The following is a 17,668-nucleotide window of genomic DNA, read 5'->3' as shown; positions in this document are numbered from 1 at the left end:
TTTCAATCTAATTCTAGGTTTTTTTCTATGCCACACAGGCTTCCATAGCAACGCTTCCCTTTCAGCCAGTGGATCCATTTTTGTTGCTTATAGTAGTCTTTGAGAAAATATAAATCCCTTCCTCTGCAATAGGCATCTTTTTCTCTTCTTGCAGCGTCGTTGCTTTATGGTTTGAGATCTTAGTCTTTGCTTCTTCTGATTCTCTAAGTTGCAGAAGAGAGGGTTGTCAGGTGAAATAAGTTCCTCTTCTATCTCTATAGATTCCTCTTCTGGTATATTTTGATTTATACTATAGTCAGATGTAGCCTGGACATCAATTTGAACAAATGTAGTAGAATCTCTGGTCTTAATTCTAAAGTATAGTTTTTAATTGTAGCACATATTTCTGCAGTGGCCTCATAGATCTTTTCCAATATGAGTACATAGTTCAATTGTGGCTGAGGTTTCTCCATTTTAATACTAATGCTTAAAAGAAGGTCTCATTTTCTTTTTTGTGGAGGCTATATTTAATGCAAACAACATCCACCCCCACAGTTTCCACAGCTGCACAGCTTATCTTTTCCTCAAAAGTATTTTGAAGTTCAGTGTTCCATCTTTAAGAAAATAGCCTGAAATTGCAGTATCAAACTTTCACCACTAGATGTCCTCAATGAATTAAAGGTCTTTTCCAAAAATCAATTCCTTTTTTCTGTCTTTTGAAGTATAATATATAAGAAAAGAAATAATACAGTTCTTGCAAAGAGAGAAGAAAGAAAACCTTTTTCTGTCTTTTTTCCTTTTTTGTATCCAAAGAAAAAGATATATAGAGAGGTAAAATATAGTCTTTTTTTATATTTACAAAACGCCTTTCTTCCCAAAAAAATGTAGAAGCTGCCTTTCCAAGCCAGGGAAATAGTTCCAAAAGCTCTTACAGGTATCAAAAAAAAAAAACAAAAAAAAAAAACAGAAAAGAGAGAGTTACAAAGAAAGTTCTCACCTGGGCTCACCACAGGGGCACTCACAGCTTAGATGTTCTCTGACTTACGGTCTGAAGCGGCAGGGTGATCAGCCATTTTACTGGCTGATCTTCTTCTCCGTCAGCCCTTGGAGATCGTCCAGACAGCTGGAGGAGCCGCTGCTCCTCCTCAGCCAGACAGCAGCCTCCTCGACGGAAGTAACACCCTCCAGGGCAACTTTGGACCCGTATAAGGGCCCACCAACGGAGGGAAATCTAGCCGGTGAGGAGAGAAGTCTCCCCGCACGACTAGTGACGCCGGGAACCGGAACCGGAAGCCCTCTAGTTGCTAATCTTTGTCATAGTTATATTACAATGTGAATTAATTTGAGATTTTAAATATTAAATTCTGGCTATTATTGTTGCTTCAGAAATGTCTGTCAAGCACCAGGAACATTCATAGTAACAGTCACTGTTTCAAAATGGGGAAGAGGGACAACCAGGCAATCAAAACCCTGCCCTTTTCTACATGTGTGCAGTGCATGCAACACATATAAAAACAGGGCAAAGTTTTCATTGGCCGATTGCACTTGCTATTTTTAAGTAAGTGACTGTCCCTACAGACACCCTCTCAGGTACTGTATTGTCTTTTTAATTCTCACGGTATAAGTTAAAAAAATTAAAAGGTACAATGCAGCAAAATATTCTAGCTGAATTGTTATCTCTACACGAAACCAGTTATGTCCTATTTCTTTGCAATACAATATACATAGTGACAGTTATTCCAGTGTTTTAGTATTTGTCCTTGAATAGGAAACATATCCTCACATCTAGATATTCAGTCCTTTTTGATGTTTATTTTTAAAAAGGATCCTTAGACGGAATATATTCCTATGTTGGAAATAAACATTTAATCAAAGCATTAGGATAAGGACCCTAGTAAATGCAAGCATAATAATAAATCAGACATTATAGGAGTTATTGTCCAAAATGTTTGTACTGCCTAACAACATGTGAAGATTCTATATAGATATAGATTCGATATCTATATTAACCATGCATGCCAAAACACAGTTTGAAAGAAATACTTCAGAGCTTGTGTGAGTAGAAATACAGTTCTTCTCTGCTTCCACTTAAAACTTTCGTATCTTCTTTCAGATTTCTGAAAATCTGAAAAAGACACCACTGCTTTAAGAGTCATGTAAGTTGACTCATTAAAGCGGCTGCATCTTTTTTTAGGCTCACCTATGAGCTTGAAAAAAGGAATGGTGGCAGTAATTAATAGTGGAGGTACTACGAACATTCCTTCTGAATTGTTTTTAAAGTTTGCATAGCTCTAGCCTGTATATAATAAACCAGTACTTAGCATCCTGAGATTTCAGAAAAGGCTCTTCCGCTATTAATTGCTGCCACCTTTCCTTTTTCAAGGTCATTGGTGAGCCTAAAAAAAGATGCAACTGTTTTAATGAGTCAACTTACATGACTCTTAAAGCAATGGTGAATATCATTTCAGAAGTAGAGCGTCTTTATAATGTTATAAGAAACTTGGCATTGATACTGAAAATAATAATCTATGTTGTGTTCCTATTCTCACAATATGCTTTCATAATCTGTTTCTTAACTTCCATTCTGTAGTATTTGATGTGGAAGCAAGTTTTTGCTTATTGAATATAATGTTAGATCTTAAGAAAGATGTGTTGGATGCTAGGGCTGTGTATATTTAAAAAAAATGATTTGGTACAAGTGTAATGAAGCATGCACAGGCATAATAACTCTTTCAAGCAGTCAGTTATTTTTCAGGCTTCTATAAGAGAGTGCAAAATATTTTTTTAAAGCAATGCTGTACATGTGCTCCCCTATCTAGCACAATATCTTTTCTGCATTACTTTCAAAGCATGCACAGTTCTATTAGATTTCATAAAGAGAAATAAAATTAATGCAAATCTACCATTTTCATTCAAAAATTGAATATTGTGCTTATGATTCATAATATATACTTGTTTCCTCAAATAAGGGATCTAAATATTTACTTTTAATTGAATCTGAATTATTTTTATTTAGTAACATGTCCAATTGCTTGCAGTTGAGCCTTGAGAGAATATATTTAGGTTTGTAATCTTAAAATAAGCAAATTATTTTTTTCTTAGTTTGAAGATTTGTGTATTTAATAGGAAATAATATTTCAGAAAGTTTCTTCTTGACTTTTTAAAATCTGATATACTCTAATTTCATATGTAGATGATTTCTTTCCTATGCACAGAATATTCCAGGTATCATTTAACATTCTTTATGTGTAGATATTTCATTTGAATAATCAACTTGAGTAAAAGAAACTACAAAACGCAATGTAATGTGGTTAACTTTTCTCAACTGCATATTTCCAAATAAAATATTAATCTCTCACATTGTGCATTTCTTCAAAAGAGATTTGGTACTTATTGATGGGGCTGTTTGCTAGGTATTTACAAAATCCTAGTGAATATCACATTTGCCTATTATAGTGGCAACCTATTACATAAGGACAAATATACAGATTGTAAATACAAACATCTAATTTTGAGATAATGAATATAGTGCAGAATAGAAGCTATGAAAGTAATTTAGGAAATATATTCCACGTACAAATTTAGTCTTTTAACTTTCAAACTGAGAAAAGTTGAGAGATTCCTATTTATTCAGCAATCTCTTTAGGTTATTAAAAAAAATAATGACTAGAATGGATGCTGGCTAGTAACATGAGAGGAGGGTGTAAACACATCCTTCCTAACATTACAACAACACACCTGCCTGATGTTATTATCTGATTTAGCTTCAAGATAATGGCTGATGAAGCCTAAAAGAACTTGTATCAACTCTGTCCTGGATGATGTTATCATATTATGGGGGGGAAGGGCAGTGGACTTTATACCAGCATTGCTAAGGTTGTCTCCTTTCTGAATTGGTAAGGTTAAAAAAAAAACATGGGAACAAAGCAAAAGAAAAAATGATTAGCTTCATTGGGCCATGTCAAGAAATATGTAGAGAGGGGGACTGTATTTTTAAATCTCTTGACAATCTAATATTTGAATTGATCCTTCTGTACTTTTTCAAGTAGTGTGCTTTACTCAGAGAAATAAATTTTTCAGGATTTGCAATTCACACATCTAATCAACTCTTAAAGTGATGTATCAATTGGCCAGTTTTCACACTTTCTGCAGCATGTTGTTGCAAAAGCATGTTGAACACTGCTGTAATAAACTAATAATAAGGTTAAATATAAGATTTATTCCTCACATCAAACACTACTGTACATTGGTGTGTCAGAGGCAGCACCTGGCTCTTAAGCAGGATTACCACCTTTCCAATTTTGATCAGAGTACCTGGGATTTAGTTATTTATACTGTGTCGGGCTCCAATAACATCTGTATGCAAGTGAAAATAATTTCTCTAACTTCACAAGTGATGTTGAACTTGATAAATATATTTTATTTTTAAAATCTAAAAAAGAAATCTCTGAATATAGCTTCTTGCTTTGCCAATAGTTCCTTTGTCTCTCCAAAGCCTGGATAACCCTAAAGAGAATCAAGCCCAGGTGATCTTGGAGATAAATCTGAGGAAATTTTTTCCATTCCCTTTCCTCACCCCCCTCCACCTCAAAACAGCAATAGCACTTAGACTTATATGCCACTTCATAGTGCTTTACAGAATCAGCAAATTGCCCTCAACAATCTGGATCCTCATTTTACCGACCTTGGAAGGATGGAAGGCTGAGTCAACCTTGAACTAGTCAGGATCGAATTGCTGGCAGTTGGCAGAAATAGCCTGCAATATTCCATTCTAACCACTGTACCACCATGGGTCTAAAGCCATCAGTCAAAGTCAATTTTCCTTTAGTTGTGTAAGGTTTTTCAGCTCAGAATCCAAATAAATCCCAAAGAGACTGAACACGAGGCTACTGCAAAAGAAAGCTTTATTCTTTGATCAAAGGCAAAGCCGGATGCTGTGTCTTCAACACAACGGACAGAGGAGAAAAGGCACACACACACTAATCAAAAAGTTTTTCCCTTTTATAGCTAATGTACTTTCTCATGCTAATAGTTCTTGCGCAGCTAAAGATTTCGTTTTCGTCCGAATACGCATTTCTTATCAAGTTAAGCACAGTTTGTTACAGCACTACGCTCCGAATACACAATTGCTGGCATACAGCCTCCCAGCTTTTTCTCCTTGAGCAGTACTTTTAAAGTTACAACTAAACCTTTTCTCTTTGGACAGCACAATTTTAAGTTACATCAAAGCGACGTACAGAAAGCAAGCAGGAAAGAATGAACAATAGCTGGGTTATTCATAAAAGATTATATTCTGATCCCTTCAATTGCATTTGTTGCATTTCCAGCTAGTTGGCATGGTGAAGATGATAACCTTGCCTTTAACTGGAGGATGAGACTTATATTAGATACGTTATGCAATGGTTTGCTGGTTTTCCAGAGTTAATCCTCAAAATTAGAAATAGTGCTTGGTTCCCGAACAGGTCTGTTTGGTCCAAAACATCACAAGAAGCAGGACACATACATAACATAGATAAAAATCTAAATTTCATTTCCATTTAATTAAAAATTACCTAACAAGAGTATTCCATCATATATTTGGTTTTTTAAAAATTACAATGAAAGCGATAAGAAAATATTTGGAGTTTTTGAGAGATTGTGCCTAAAGTGTTTGTTTATTCCCAAGTTCCCATTTTACAATAGAAATTGCTACTGTAACGTTGCACACTTCATGCTCAAACTGAAGATTCTTACATCATGCTTTTGTCTAAAAGTTGCGTTTATACTAGAATCCTGGCAATTTCAGAAACACAAATTTCCTTCTTGGAAGACTGACAGAACTTGAATTACATTTAATGTGATTAAACCTTGGCTATAAGAACAGTAGATAATACAACAGTTTGTTTCTATGACCTGTAATCTCTATGGGTATACATTTAATTTTTTTCAGAACATGATTCCTTTTTTCTAGATATATATCATCATCATCATCATTTTAGCCATTGTCTATCCACTGCAGGATAGTTTCCAACCAATATGATCCTGAACTCTTTTTTTGCCAATTGGCCCACAGTATTTGCTGATGTCATTGATCCATTTTGTTTTAGGTCTCTTTCGTGGACGCTTTTATCAAGGGATCCATTCTGTGACTGCCTTGGTCATAGATACATGGAAAAATGCACGCTCAGCATTACAAGACAAGATAGAAAGACCTGCACATAGATTAGAGAACAAACGAAAGTATACGATATCATCAAGAGTGAAAGAACTGAAATGGGCTGCTCACATATAAGAACTGATGGCAGGTGGAGAGAGAGAGAAAGAGAGCGAGAGGGGGGGGAATTATCATTTGTCACCAATAAACCAACTGTTTTATATCCATAATTTCCAACATCCTGCTATTACTGTAGATTATTTTTGTGGAGGAGGGGACATTGGAAAAACTGTAGAGCACTACTGTAGAACAGTACTGTACTTGATAATTCATGCTACAGAAACTACAATTCCCAACATTCCTTTAAAGCACTGCATTGTGGGCTTTGACAGGCAAGTGTCAATTTCTGCATTTTGTGTGTGTGTGTGTGTGTGTGTGTTTGTGTATATACACACACACATTGATAGATGATAAATAGATGATGGATGGATGGATAGATATAGACAGACAGACACTTTTTCTGAATGGTGATAAGAAACTGCCAAAAAAAAAATAAGAGAACAATAGCAATCCACTGGAGAAGGAAATGGCAAACCACTCCAGTATCTTTGCCATGAAAACCCCATGGACAGTACTAAAAGGAAAAAAGATATGACGCTGGAAGATGAGCCCCTCAGGTCGGAAGGTGTCCAATATGCTACTGGGGAAGAGCAGAGGGCTAGTACTAGTAGCGCCAGAAAGAATGAAGCGACTGGGCCAAAGCCGAAAGGACGCTCAGCTGTGGATATATCTGGTGGTGAAAGGAAAGTCCGATGCTGTAAAGATTTTTTCTCCATAGGAACCTGGAATGTAAGATCCATGAATCAAGGCAAGCTAGACGTAGTCAAAAAAGAGATGACAAGACTGAACATCGACATCTTAGGAATCAGCGAACTAAAATGGATAGGAATGGGTGAATTTAACTCAGATGACCATCAGGTATACTACTGTGGGCAAGAATCCCTCAGAAGAAATGGAGTAGCCTTCATAGTCAATAAAAGAATAGGAAAAGCAATACTGGGATACAATCCCCAAAATGACAGAATGATCTCAATTCGAATCCAAGGCAAACCATTCAATATCACAGTAGTCCAAATCTATGCCCCAACCACTGGTGCTGAAGAGGATGAAATTGACCGGTTCTATGAAGCCCTACAGCACCTTATAGAATTAACACCAAAAAATGATGTCCTTATCATCATGGGGGATTGGAATGCTAAGGTAGGAAGCCAAAAGATAACCGGAATAACAGGCAAGTTTGGCCTTGGAGTACAAAATGAAGCAGGGCACAGGCTAATAGAATTTTGTCAAGAGAATACGATGGTCATAACAAACACTCTTTTCCAACAACCCAAGAGACGGCTCTACACATGGACATCACCAGACAGTCAACATAGAAATCAGATTGACTATGTGCTCTGCAGCCAAAGATGGAGAAGCTCTATACAGTCAGTAAAAACAAGACCAGGAGCTGACTGTGACTCAGATCATGAGCTTCTCGTTGCAAAATTTAGGCTTAAATTGAAAAAAGTAGGGAAAAGCACTAGGCCACTCAGGTATGAACTAAATCATATTCCTGATGAATATACAGTAGAGGTGACAAATAGATTTAAGGAATTAGATCTGATAGACAGAGTGCCTGAAGAACTATGGATGGAAGTTCGCAACATTGTACAAGAGGTAGCAACTAAAACCATCCCAAAGAAAAAGAAATGCAAGAAAGCAAAATGGCTGTCTGAGGAAGCTTTGCAAATAGCTGAAGAAAGAAGGGAAGCGAAAGGCAAAGGAGAAAGAGAAAGATACACCCAATTGAATGCAGAATTCCAGAGAATAGCTAGAAGAGATAAGAATGCCTTCTTAAATGAACAGTGCAAAGAAATAGAAGAAAACAACAGAATAGGGAGGACCAGAGATCTCTTCAAGAAAATTGGAGATATGAAGGGAACGTTTCATGCAAAGATGGGCATGATAAAGGACCAAAATGGCAGAGACCTAACAGAGGCAGAAGAGATTAAGAAGAGATGGCAAAACTACACAGAAGAACTATACAAGAATGAGCTTAACATCCCAGATAACCACAATGAGATGGTCACTGACCTCGAACCAGACATCCTAGAATGTGAAGTGAAATGGGCCTTAGAAAATCTGAGCAACAACAAAGCTAGTGGAGGTGACAGTATTCCAGCTGAGCTATTCAAAATCTTAAAAGACGATGCAGTAAAAGTGCTACACTCAATTTGCCAGCAAATTTGGAAAACTCAACAGTGGCCACAGGATTGGAAAAGGTCAGTTTACATTCCAATTCCAAAGAAAGGCAATGCCAAAGAATGTTCAAACTATCGCACCATTGCACTCATTTCACATGCTAGTAAAGTTATGCTTAAAATCCTACAAGCTAGACTCCAGCAGTATGTGGATCGAGAACTACCAGAAGTACAGGCAGGATTTCGAAGAGGCAGAGGAACTAGAGATCAAATTGCCAACATACGCTGGATCATGGAGAAAGCTAGGGAGTTCCAGAAAAACATCTACTTCTGCTTCATTGACTATGCAAAAGCCTTTGATTGTGTGGATCACAACAAATTGTGGCAAGTTCTTAAAGAGATGGGAGTACCAGACCATCTCATTTGTCTCTTGAGAAACCTATATGCGGGTCAAGAAGCAACAGTGAGAACCGAACACGGAACCACTGATTGGTTCAAAATTGGAAAAGGAGTCCGGCAAGGCTGTATACTGTGCCCTGCCTATTTAACTTATATGCAGAGCACATCATGAGAAAGGCAGGGCTAGATGAATCAAAAGTTGGAATTAAGATTGCCGGGAGAAATATCAACAACCTAAGATATGCAGATGATACCACTCTAATGGCAGAAAGTGAAGAGGAACTAAAGAGCCTCTTGATGCGGGTGAAGAAGGAGAGTGCAAAAGTTGGCTTGAAACTCAACATTAAGAAAACCAAAATCATGGCATCCGGCCCTCTCAATTCCTGGCAAATAGATGGGGAAGAAATGGAGGTAGTGACAGATTTTATTTTTCTGGGCTCAAAGATCACCTCAGATGGGGACTGCAGCCAAGAAATTAAAAGACGCTTGCTCCTGGGGAGGAAAGCTATGGCAAATCTAGACAGCATTCTAAAAAGCAGAGACATCACCCTGCCAACAAAAGTGCGTATAGTCCAGGCCATGGTTTTCCCAGTTGCAATGTATGGCTGTGAAAGTTGGACCATAAGAAAGGCTGAGCGCAAAAGAATTGAGGCCTTTGAACTATGGTGCTGGAGAAGACTCCTGCGAGTCCCTTGGACTGCAAGGCGTTCAAACCGGTCAGTCCTAGAAGAGATCAACCCCGACTGCTCTTTAGAAGGCCAGATCCTGAAGTTGAAACTCAATACTTTGGCCACCTAATGAGAAGGAAGGACTCACTGGAGAAGGGCCTAATGCTGGGAAAGATTGAGGGCAATAGAAGAAGGGGACGACAGAGAATGAGATGGCTGGATGGAGTCACTGAAGCAGTAGGTGTGAATTTAAATGGACTCCAGAAGATGGTAGAGGACAGGAAGACCTGGAGGAACATTGTCCATGGGGTCGCGACGGGTCGGACACGACTTCGCAATTAACAACAACAACAGCAATGTTGTGACTAAGTGTAAAGTATCTTGTTCTCATCCATCCAAACCCAGGAATTCACATAGTCATTTGAACCGATGGGGTTGATAGAAATGTCTATCAATTCCTATCAACTCTCTCTTCTATCCACTCTAACTGTAAGCCTGGAGCTTCCAATATGAGCCAATTTGGTCTAGTGGTTAAGGCACTAGAAAGAAGGAACGGGTTCATGCCTTAGCCATGAAAGACAGCTGGGTGACTTGCGCCAATCACTCTCAGCCCAACCCACCTCTCAGGGTTTTGTTCTGGGGAAAATAAGAGGAAGTTGTGTTGGATATGTTTGCTGCTTTGGGTTATTTGTAAAAATAAAGGTGGGATACAAATAAATAAATATGTGAATTGAGGGACTGCAGCTAAAACCAAAGCTCCAACTCCTTTTAAAAAATTACAAGCAACGTTAAAAGATTTATGTGAGAATAGGAAACAACCATTTTTCCATTGATTTCTGGTGGAAGTCATGCCCGTGGGTCGCTGCAAATGTAACGAAGGTCCTTAGGATATGTTCAATATCACTATCTTGGCATTAGCTTAAGAAATGCTTCTTTATCCGATTGACAATTCAGCTGCAGATATAAGAGGACCAGGAGAAGAAAAAAAAACCCGATGGCCCAGACAAAGAAAATGCAGAAAGCGGACAATTCCGTTTGACGCAGGAGTTTTTTTAAGTTGTTTTTTTTTTTAAAAAAAAAAAATTGGAGGTGTGTTATTATGCCTGGGCAACAACTTCAGTGCTATATGATCCTGAAACACGCCGTTCGCAAGATCACTGCCCTGATGTTGTGACGTAGGCGAGTGATAGAGCGTCCGCTCGGGGAGCTTCTGAAGCCTCAAACGTTCCACTCCGAGCTGCGCAAATTCTCCACAATCACATTCGCTTTTCCGAGGCCGAGTAGCGTCCGTCGAGCCGTTGTTGTTACTCCGAGCATCAACGTGAAATCACCGCGAATTCCGACCTCCTTAAGTTTCACTCTTTCCCTGCCTGATCAGGACATAATGAACCCGCCTGATACAACAAACATTTCCGACGTTTCGGGTTAGGAAGATTCCCCATCACATTCAATATATGGAGAGGTGTATGTGTGTCGTTCTAAATTCAGTCCTTGGCATCATTTTTGCCAAACAAGGATCGGCCCGAGATGAAGCCGGAAATTACGTATTTCGACGGAGAGAGCGGTCGCTAGAGCAAATGCTTATCTTTTGAGAGTGCGACAGCCACGTCCAGGTTAGGAGGTAGCCGCCCGTTTGTTCCACGTATCACTGTTTCCGGGAGGGAAGGGGGTGTGTGTTTACCCACGGTCAGGTGACGCCAACCTTGGCTCTCATTGGGCCGCGGGTAGCGGCATGTCACGTGACCGGAAGGGAACCCGGAAGCAACCTAGCGGCAAGATTCCGGTTTCCTTGGCTACGCCAGAGAAAGGGAGGGTGTGTGTGTGTGTGTGTGTGTGAGAGAGAGAGAAGGCGAGCGAAGGGCTGGTCCCTCGTCTTGTGTGGCGGCCGCGCTGTTTGAAGGGATGGGACAGAGTCGGGCCTAGCGGGGCAGCTGCCGCTATGAGCGGAGCAGCAGCTGGGGGTGAGGGAAGGAGCGGCAACTGCCTGGCAGGCCGTTGGTCTGGCTGGAAACTGCTGGCTTTGGGCCTCCTCTCCGCTTCTTCGGTGTTGGCAGCAGCGCCGGCTGTGCAGGCTATAAACCGGGAGGAGAAACGTCATCTTGGGTAAGAGCTCTTTTTCCCGTCGCCCGCTTTTATTTATTTTTTTTTTTCTGTGCCGCTGCTGAGCCTACCTTGGTTGGGTTCACCCAGCCCACGCTTGGCGAGGATACCGTTGGTCCAGTTGCGAACCGTGGTTTTGTGAAGCGGAGGGTGTGCATATTGTGTCATGGACCGAGGAAGGAGTTGATGTTGGACCAGAAGACCTCCAAGGTCTATCTTGATTGAAGCCCCGCTCCTTTGCAAGTTGCATCTGGCTGCCTGAGGAGACTGAGCAGTTTCTCTGAAGTCTTCTTTAACCTGACACAACCGAGGGCCGATTTCAAGCTTGTCCCCGAGGCAGACCGATAAGGGTACCCCAGCTCATGGTTTACTCAGTTTTTAAATGTAAAGCTGGACAATAAATACGGTACTGTGTAGGTTTTCAAAATCTAAGTCGTATTTCGTTAGATTTCCCCCCCCCTTCGAAAAATTTCCTCCACCCGCTATCATTTCTTGTGAAACTTCCCTGTCTAGAAATGATGTTTGCATTAGCAAGGCAGGGATGTAAGAACTTAGGTTAGGCAAATTGAGAAATGTTAGTCAAAGTGAGTAATAACAGTTCAGAATAAATGCTGTCATTGAGAGAGAATAGAAAGATGGGGTGTGTGTGTGTTAAGTTGAAGGATGCAGTTCCTCAAGTTTAAAAAATGCTACCAGGATCATAAATGCATGGAAGTTATTCTAGAAAATGATGTTCATATAATTTAAAGCTCACTTATATTATAAGTTTACTGAACTTCTCTTATCTCTGAGTAGTTGCTTTTCATAGGTGGGTTGGAACACTTTTCTTTTTTCATTTTAGTATTTCACATTTTGCTGATCAGTTTTTCAGTGATGCATGTTCCATGTGTGTTTATCATATGGCAGTATGATAGTGGTTCTAATATTTCAGTAAGGCATAAGTGTATTTAATGCAGAATTTTAAATATATGTGATGTAGCAGATATTGGCGAAGGGGAGTGAATCCATAGTTGAAAGTAATTTTGAAACTTCTCAGAGAAATGCATTTATATCTTCGCTGTTGACTTCTTTTGAGGACAGTTGAAGGCCCTGTAAACTGTAATGCTATGTGGACAATATAATTACTTGTAAAGATTGGATATTTCACTGTTAAAGGATCATCTTGTTAGCTGTGCAAGCAGAGTTTTGTTTTGAAAGACTAGATACTTTAAAATTATAGCAAATTATGAGCTTAAAAGGCAAATCAGATGCTGGTGTTTCATAGAATAAAACAAAAAATATGTACATGTTCCACATGAATGTACATCTGAGGAACCTAACTATAGCAAGTATCTTCAGTGTCCATGTGTACTAATAATCAAGGATGCATCCACACATTACATTTATAATATTTCCACATTTCACTTTTTAAAAAACTGTTGTAATATTAATTTAATCTATGGCAGAAAACAAATTCATTTTTTGAGAGCAGCATTAGGAGAACATTGGATTTCTGGAGTCCTCTGGCCTTTATGGAAAATGGAACTTGGATTTATTCTGGGGCTCTAAATTAAGAATTTCCTAATTCATGGCTTGATTGCTTGACTATTAACTGCAGTATTCTAATAAAGTCAATCTTCGATATGAAAATGCATCTGTATTCATTATCAGGTTTTAAATGATATGAAAATGATTTCATAAGATTTAAATAAACTTATTTAATGCAACTTCCTCTTAATCATATACAATTCTGTACATATTTACTTAAAAGCAGATGTTTCATTTTTTATTAGATACCTATGTAAATATGTATAAAATTGTAGTCTGAAGTTTTCTTGAATAATCATGCATTATGCATAGAATATAAATTGATTGATTATTGCTATACCTTATATACCCATATAGGTTCAGTGAGTCTTATGACAGCCTCAGTGACTACTGTATTCAATTGGCACATTTTTCAAACTTAAAGCAGAGTTAGAAATACACATTTGAATCTGAACTCATGATGTTTTGAAAATGGCCATGTAATTTTCTTGATTGCCCAGGATATTTTTGAGTTCTCAATCTAGCGTACTGTCCTGAAGTCTTCTTGCCGTATCTGACTATTTTTTGCTTTTTTGAGAGCAGCTAAAGTGAGCTAAGTACTGTCACCTAACTGAGCATTAAAAAAAAAAAATCAGTATTGAATCTTATCTGCTTGGAAAGCTCAACAGATACTGTACATCAGACATGTCAAACACAAGGCCCGGGGGCCAGATGCGGCCCGCGAAGTGGTTTCATGTGGCCCATGAAGCCATCTTGGAAACAGTGAGGGAACGGCCCCCGCTGCCTTGGCCCTGGCCCAGGCCAGCCAGGAGCCAATTTACAATTTTGTAGTGGCCATTTTGGCACTTGCCCCGGTCTCACCCCCTTCTGCCAGAGACCCTCAGATCTGTCCCACTCCTGCCTAGGCCCCCCACAGACACCCTTGACGTGAATGATGTAGAACTGGTCATGCCCACCCAGTAGGCCACACCCACTTTATCCACGCCCACCCAGTAGGCTGCACCCACTCTGGCCACATCCACCTGCCCCCCCAAGGGCAACCGCAATGTTGATGCGGCCCTCAGTGAAATTGAGTTTGACACCCTGCTGAACATGGATCTTTTTCTGGAACATCTACATTCATATAATCATTTTGAATTCCTATTAAGTAAAAAAAAGTCATTTGTTTTAAAAATAATTTCATAAAGAATTATTGCTCTCTTGTAATAACAAATGGCTACATAGTTTAGGATTGTTAAAATAAATGTTTATAAAATTGAAATAGCATATAAATTTTGGCTTTATATAAGTGCTCAGTTGTACTGTTTGTTGCATCTTATTATAATAATATTATAATCTTATTATAATCAAAATGTTTGGAAAGTCTCTGCAGATTAAAAAAATGTTGCTAGTAAATCCTTCACTTGAGCAGAATTGAATTATTTTCATTTTATTTCTTTTTTAGAAATCAAGTACTGGAAATGTTTGATCATGCCTATAGTAATTATATGGTAAGTTCAATGTTTACATTATTTTAATGTTAAATAACAATCTGTTTTAAAGCTGTTTTTATATAAACTATATATGATGAACTCTTGCTAGTATTTTTAATCATGATTTAATGTAAGGTTGGCCAGCCCATCACCTGCAGATAGTAGCAAGTAAGCAGTGCTCTACTTTCATACTGATACTATGTTTTTTGACTCTGTTTTTTGTTTCTTTCCTTAGTGTATTAATCCTAAGAGAAAGCTTATATATCCTAATATTTTTTCCCCTGTAAACAATGGGAAGAGATCATACTTCCATTCCTTGATAGTTTGACTAACAAAATTTAGTGACAAGTCTTCAAAAAGGAATTTGGGATCCACAGATGATTGGCAAGCTATTGGCTGCTCATTCTTGTACTAAAATACAATCAAGGTTCATAATTATTGTTTTGTGTAATATGCTGAATCATGCTAACATCGACTGAAAAACAGGTTTGAAGTGGATTGTGTTAATGTATGGTTTGGCCTGATGTATTATTTACAATGAATTATACTGCAGTTCTTACTTGTTTTATTGTTAGGCTGTTTACGTGTTGAGATCTAATCTGGCTTTTTTGTCCTAAGTATGAATCCTTTTTCTCAATTCTTGAATTTGTTGAAATTGAAAAGCATAGTCTATAATATGGGAAGGAGTTGCAGATTATAAGCGTGACAAAAACACTCTAGGAACTGGGATTCCAATCCAGTGAAAAAATACTACTTAGATCAGCTAGAGCTGTTCAGACTTACTTGCACATTTTTTTAACTCTTTTAAAAAATAAATGATAGATTCTTTGTCATGCTAGAAATTCAATAATTGTTTCCTTAAAACAATTCAGATAAAGATACATGTTATTTTATAGAGGTGCGAATTGAATTAAGATGAACCATATTCATACTTACCAACCTAATAAAAATGCTTAAGCTATAATACAATTTAAGCGTAGCTTTTGTGTCTAAGATCCAAGTTGGAAACCAAGAAGTGTTTTATTAAAATCCCATTAATCACAGATCTACAAGTAACTTGGCAAATCCTTCAGCCAATCATATGTAGCTAAGATGAATGAATAATTGCATAAGAGTTTTAATGAATATAGATAACATGAATTTCTTGCAGAGAATAACATTGAAACTATGAATATGATACTAATTTTGGCTGCTAAAATATTCAACTCACTATTTTCTTGGTTTTCAATCTGTTTTATGAATTTCATAGGACAGAATCAGCACATTTATGCCCTACTGTATTTATAAGTATGGTACATGTAACTTCAAATAAAATGTACATAAAATTGTATATATTTTTTGTGTTGGAGAAAATATAAACCTAGGGCATGCTGTCATTCATTTATACTGTATTGTGAAAAGGCTTTTTTATCATTTTGAAGTGATAAAAGATTTCTATACTTGTAGCATGAATTATTTGTATTAAGGAAATATATGACTTGGCACATCCTGGACGCTTTTATGTCAAAAGGATATTTATTTATCATGGGTCCTAGAGCCTTAAGCAAATAGAATTTACGAGTGTATTGAATTTGGCAAACAAGATCAAGATTTAAACTTTCTTTTTGATGATGACGGTGGTTCTATAAATCAACCCTTTCCTCATTTTTCAATCTTGTAAGGTTTCTTTTAGGTGTTTTTTTTTGACAATGTAGCAAAATTTTATGTTAGAAATATAGATTTTATTACTATTTGAAGTTACTTGAAAATGTGGTTTTCTATTTTTAAAAAGGGAACGTTCATTAAGTCTTGCTTTATATATCATACATTTCTTCAGTGAAAAGTTCCAGTTTTTTCACTGAGTTTCATAAAGAATTAGATAGTGCTCATAGTTACAAATTCTACTCCTTCAGTTTTAATGTTGTTGACTTAGTGGTAAGGAGGGAAGGGTGTTTAGAACGGATTTAAAGATACAATCCAGCTGATGACTTGCCATAAATCCTCTTGCCTATATCCATAAAAGCCTAATGTGATACTTCTGTTCTAGATAATTAGTTGACAAATCTGCAATCCTACATATTTTGTAAAAGATTTTTAAGTGATATCTAGTGCAATTTTTTATCTTGGGGCTTCTGACATTTCAAAGAAATGTAGAATTCCTGTTATTGACATTTAAGTCCTCTCCATCAGTGTTGCAAATAATAAATGAGTAAAGGTCAAAGAAATATAAGGATTATCTTTAGAGCTAGTAAAAGAGCAGAACCATCATCTTTATAAATGTGAGAATGTGATCATTCAATGTGCCACAAAATTAAATGTGTTTCTTAAAAAGGTTATTGCTAAATTTACCATTTAACAAAGTAAATGGTGACATTAAAAGCTATCTTGTAGAATGATTTTTCAGTATTTTGGAACATGATTTTATTTGTATATGGATGTACATACAGCAAAAATGATACAACATGGTTTGTATACATATACAAACACACAAAGATGAAAATCTATCTGCTAGCACTTTTTCTGAAGGCAAAATTTGAATTTTGGTTTGCAAATGAATTTCTGCCATCCTATTATGGTGTATATTTCTATTAAGAACTAGTGGTGTATAAAATACAGTTCAGAAAACATGGAGTAATTATGGCTTTGGTCTTGCAATCTGTTTCTTTACTATGGTACTAATTGAATGCATGAATATGTTTCTGTGGGAAAAATATTACAGGTAGTACTTGATTTATGGCCAGTTATTTAACGACTGTTAGAAGTTACAACAGATTTTAATAAACCAACTTACAATTTGCCCTCAAAGCTATGACTGCCACCTCCCCTCCCCTCTGCAGTGATGTTATCGTATTTTGGGCACTTGGCAACTGGCTCGCATTTATGACCAGTTGCAGTATTGCATGGTCACATAATTATGTTTGCCATTTTTTTTGCCATTTTCCAGGAGAAACCACCTGTTGGATATGGGTGGATTTACTTAACAACTATGGTGACTCCCTTTATTACTGCTCTAAAAATGGTCATTAAACAAACTCAAATCCAGTCACATGGTGACTTAGCGTATGATCAAAGTGACTTATGACTGCAATTCTGGACTCCATTGTAGTCATAAGTTGAGGACTACCTGTATTGCAGTTCATGAAAAATATTGATCTAGTCCTATGTAAG

The 17,668-nt window shown here is 37.5% G+C and overlaps 1 protein-coding gene across 2 annotated transcripts in view; it reads left to right on the top strand.

The window, feature by feature from the left end:
• Positions 1–11,188: 11,188 nt before the first annotated feature.
• The window catches only part of EDEM3 (ER degradation enhancing alpha-mannosidase like protein 3), a 43,203-nt gene continuing 36,723 nt past the window's right edge, over positions 11,189–17,668 (top strand). Inside the window, exons 1-2 of one of the 2 annotated variants that reach the window (XM_039357608.1) lie at positions 11,189–11,525; positions 14,494–14,539. In XM_039357608.1, coding sequence (XP_039213542.1) covers positions 11,362–11,525; positions 14,494–14,539 — 210 coding nt within the window. In that variant the 5' untranslated portion in view covers positions 11,189–11,361. The remainder of the gene's footprint in view (positions 11,526–14,493; positions 14,540–17,668) is intronic. The other variant, XM_039357609.1, reaches the window with a different exon arrangement.

Source organism: Crotalus tigris, unplaced genomic scaffold, assembly GCF_016545835.1.
Source record: "Crotalus tigris isolate CLP2741 ecotype Arizona unplaced genomic scaffold, ASM1654583v1 scf7180000018938.1368258, whole genome shotgun sequence".
Lineage (NCBI taxonomy): Eukaryota > Metazoa > Chordata > Lepidosauria > Squamata > Viperidae > Crotalus > Crotalus tigris.
The sequence above is the reverse complement of the archived record's forward strand: the minus strand, read 5'-3'. Positions and strand labels throughout refer to the sequence as shown.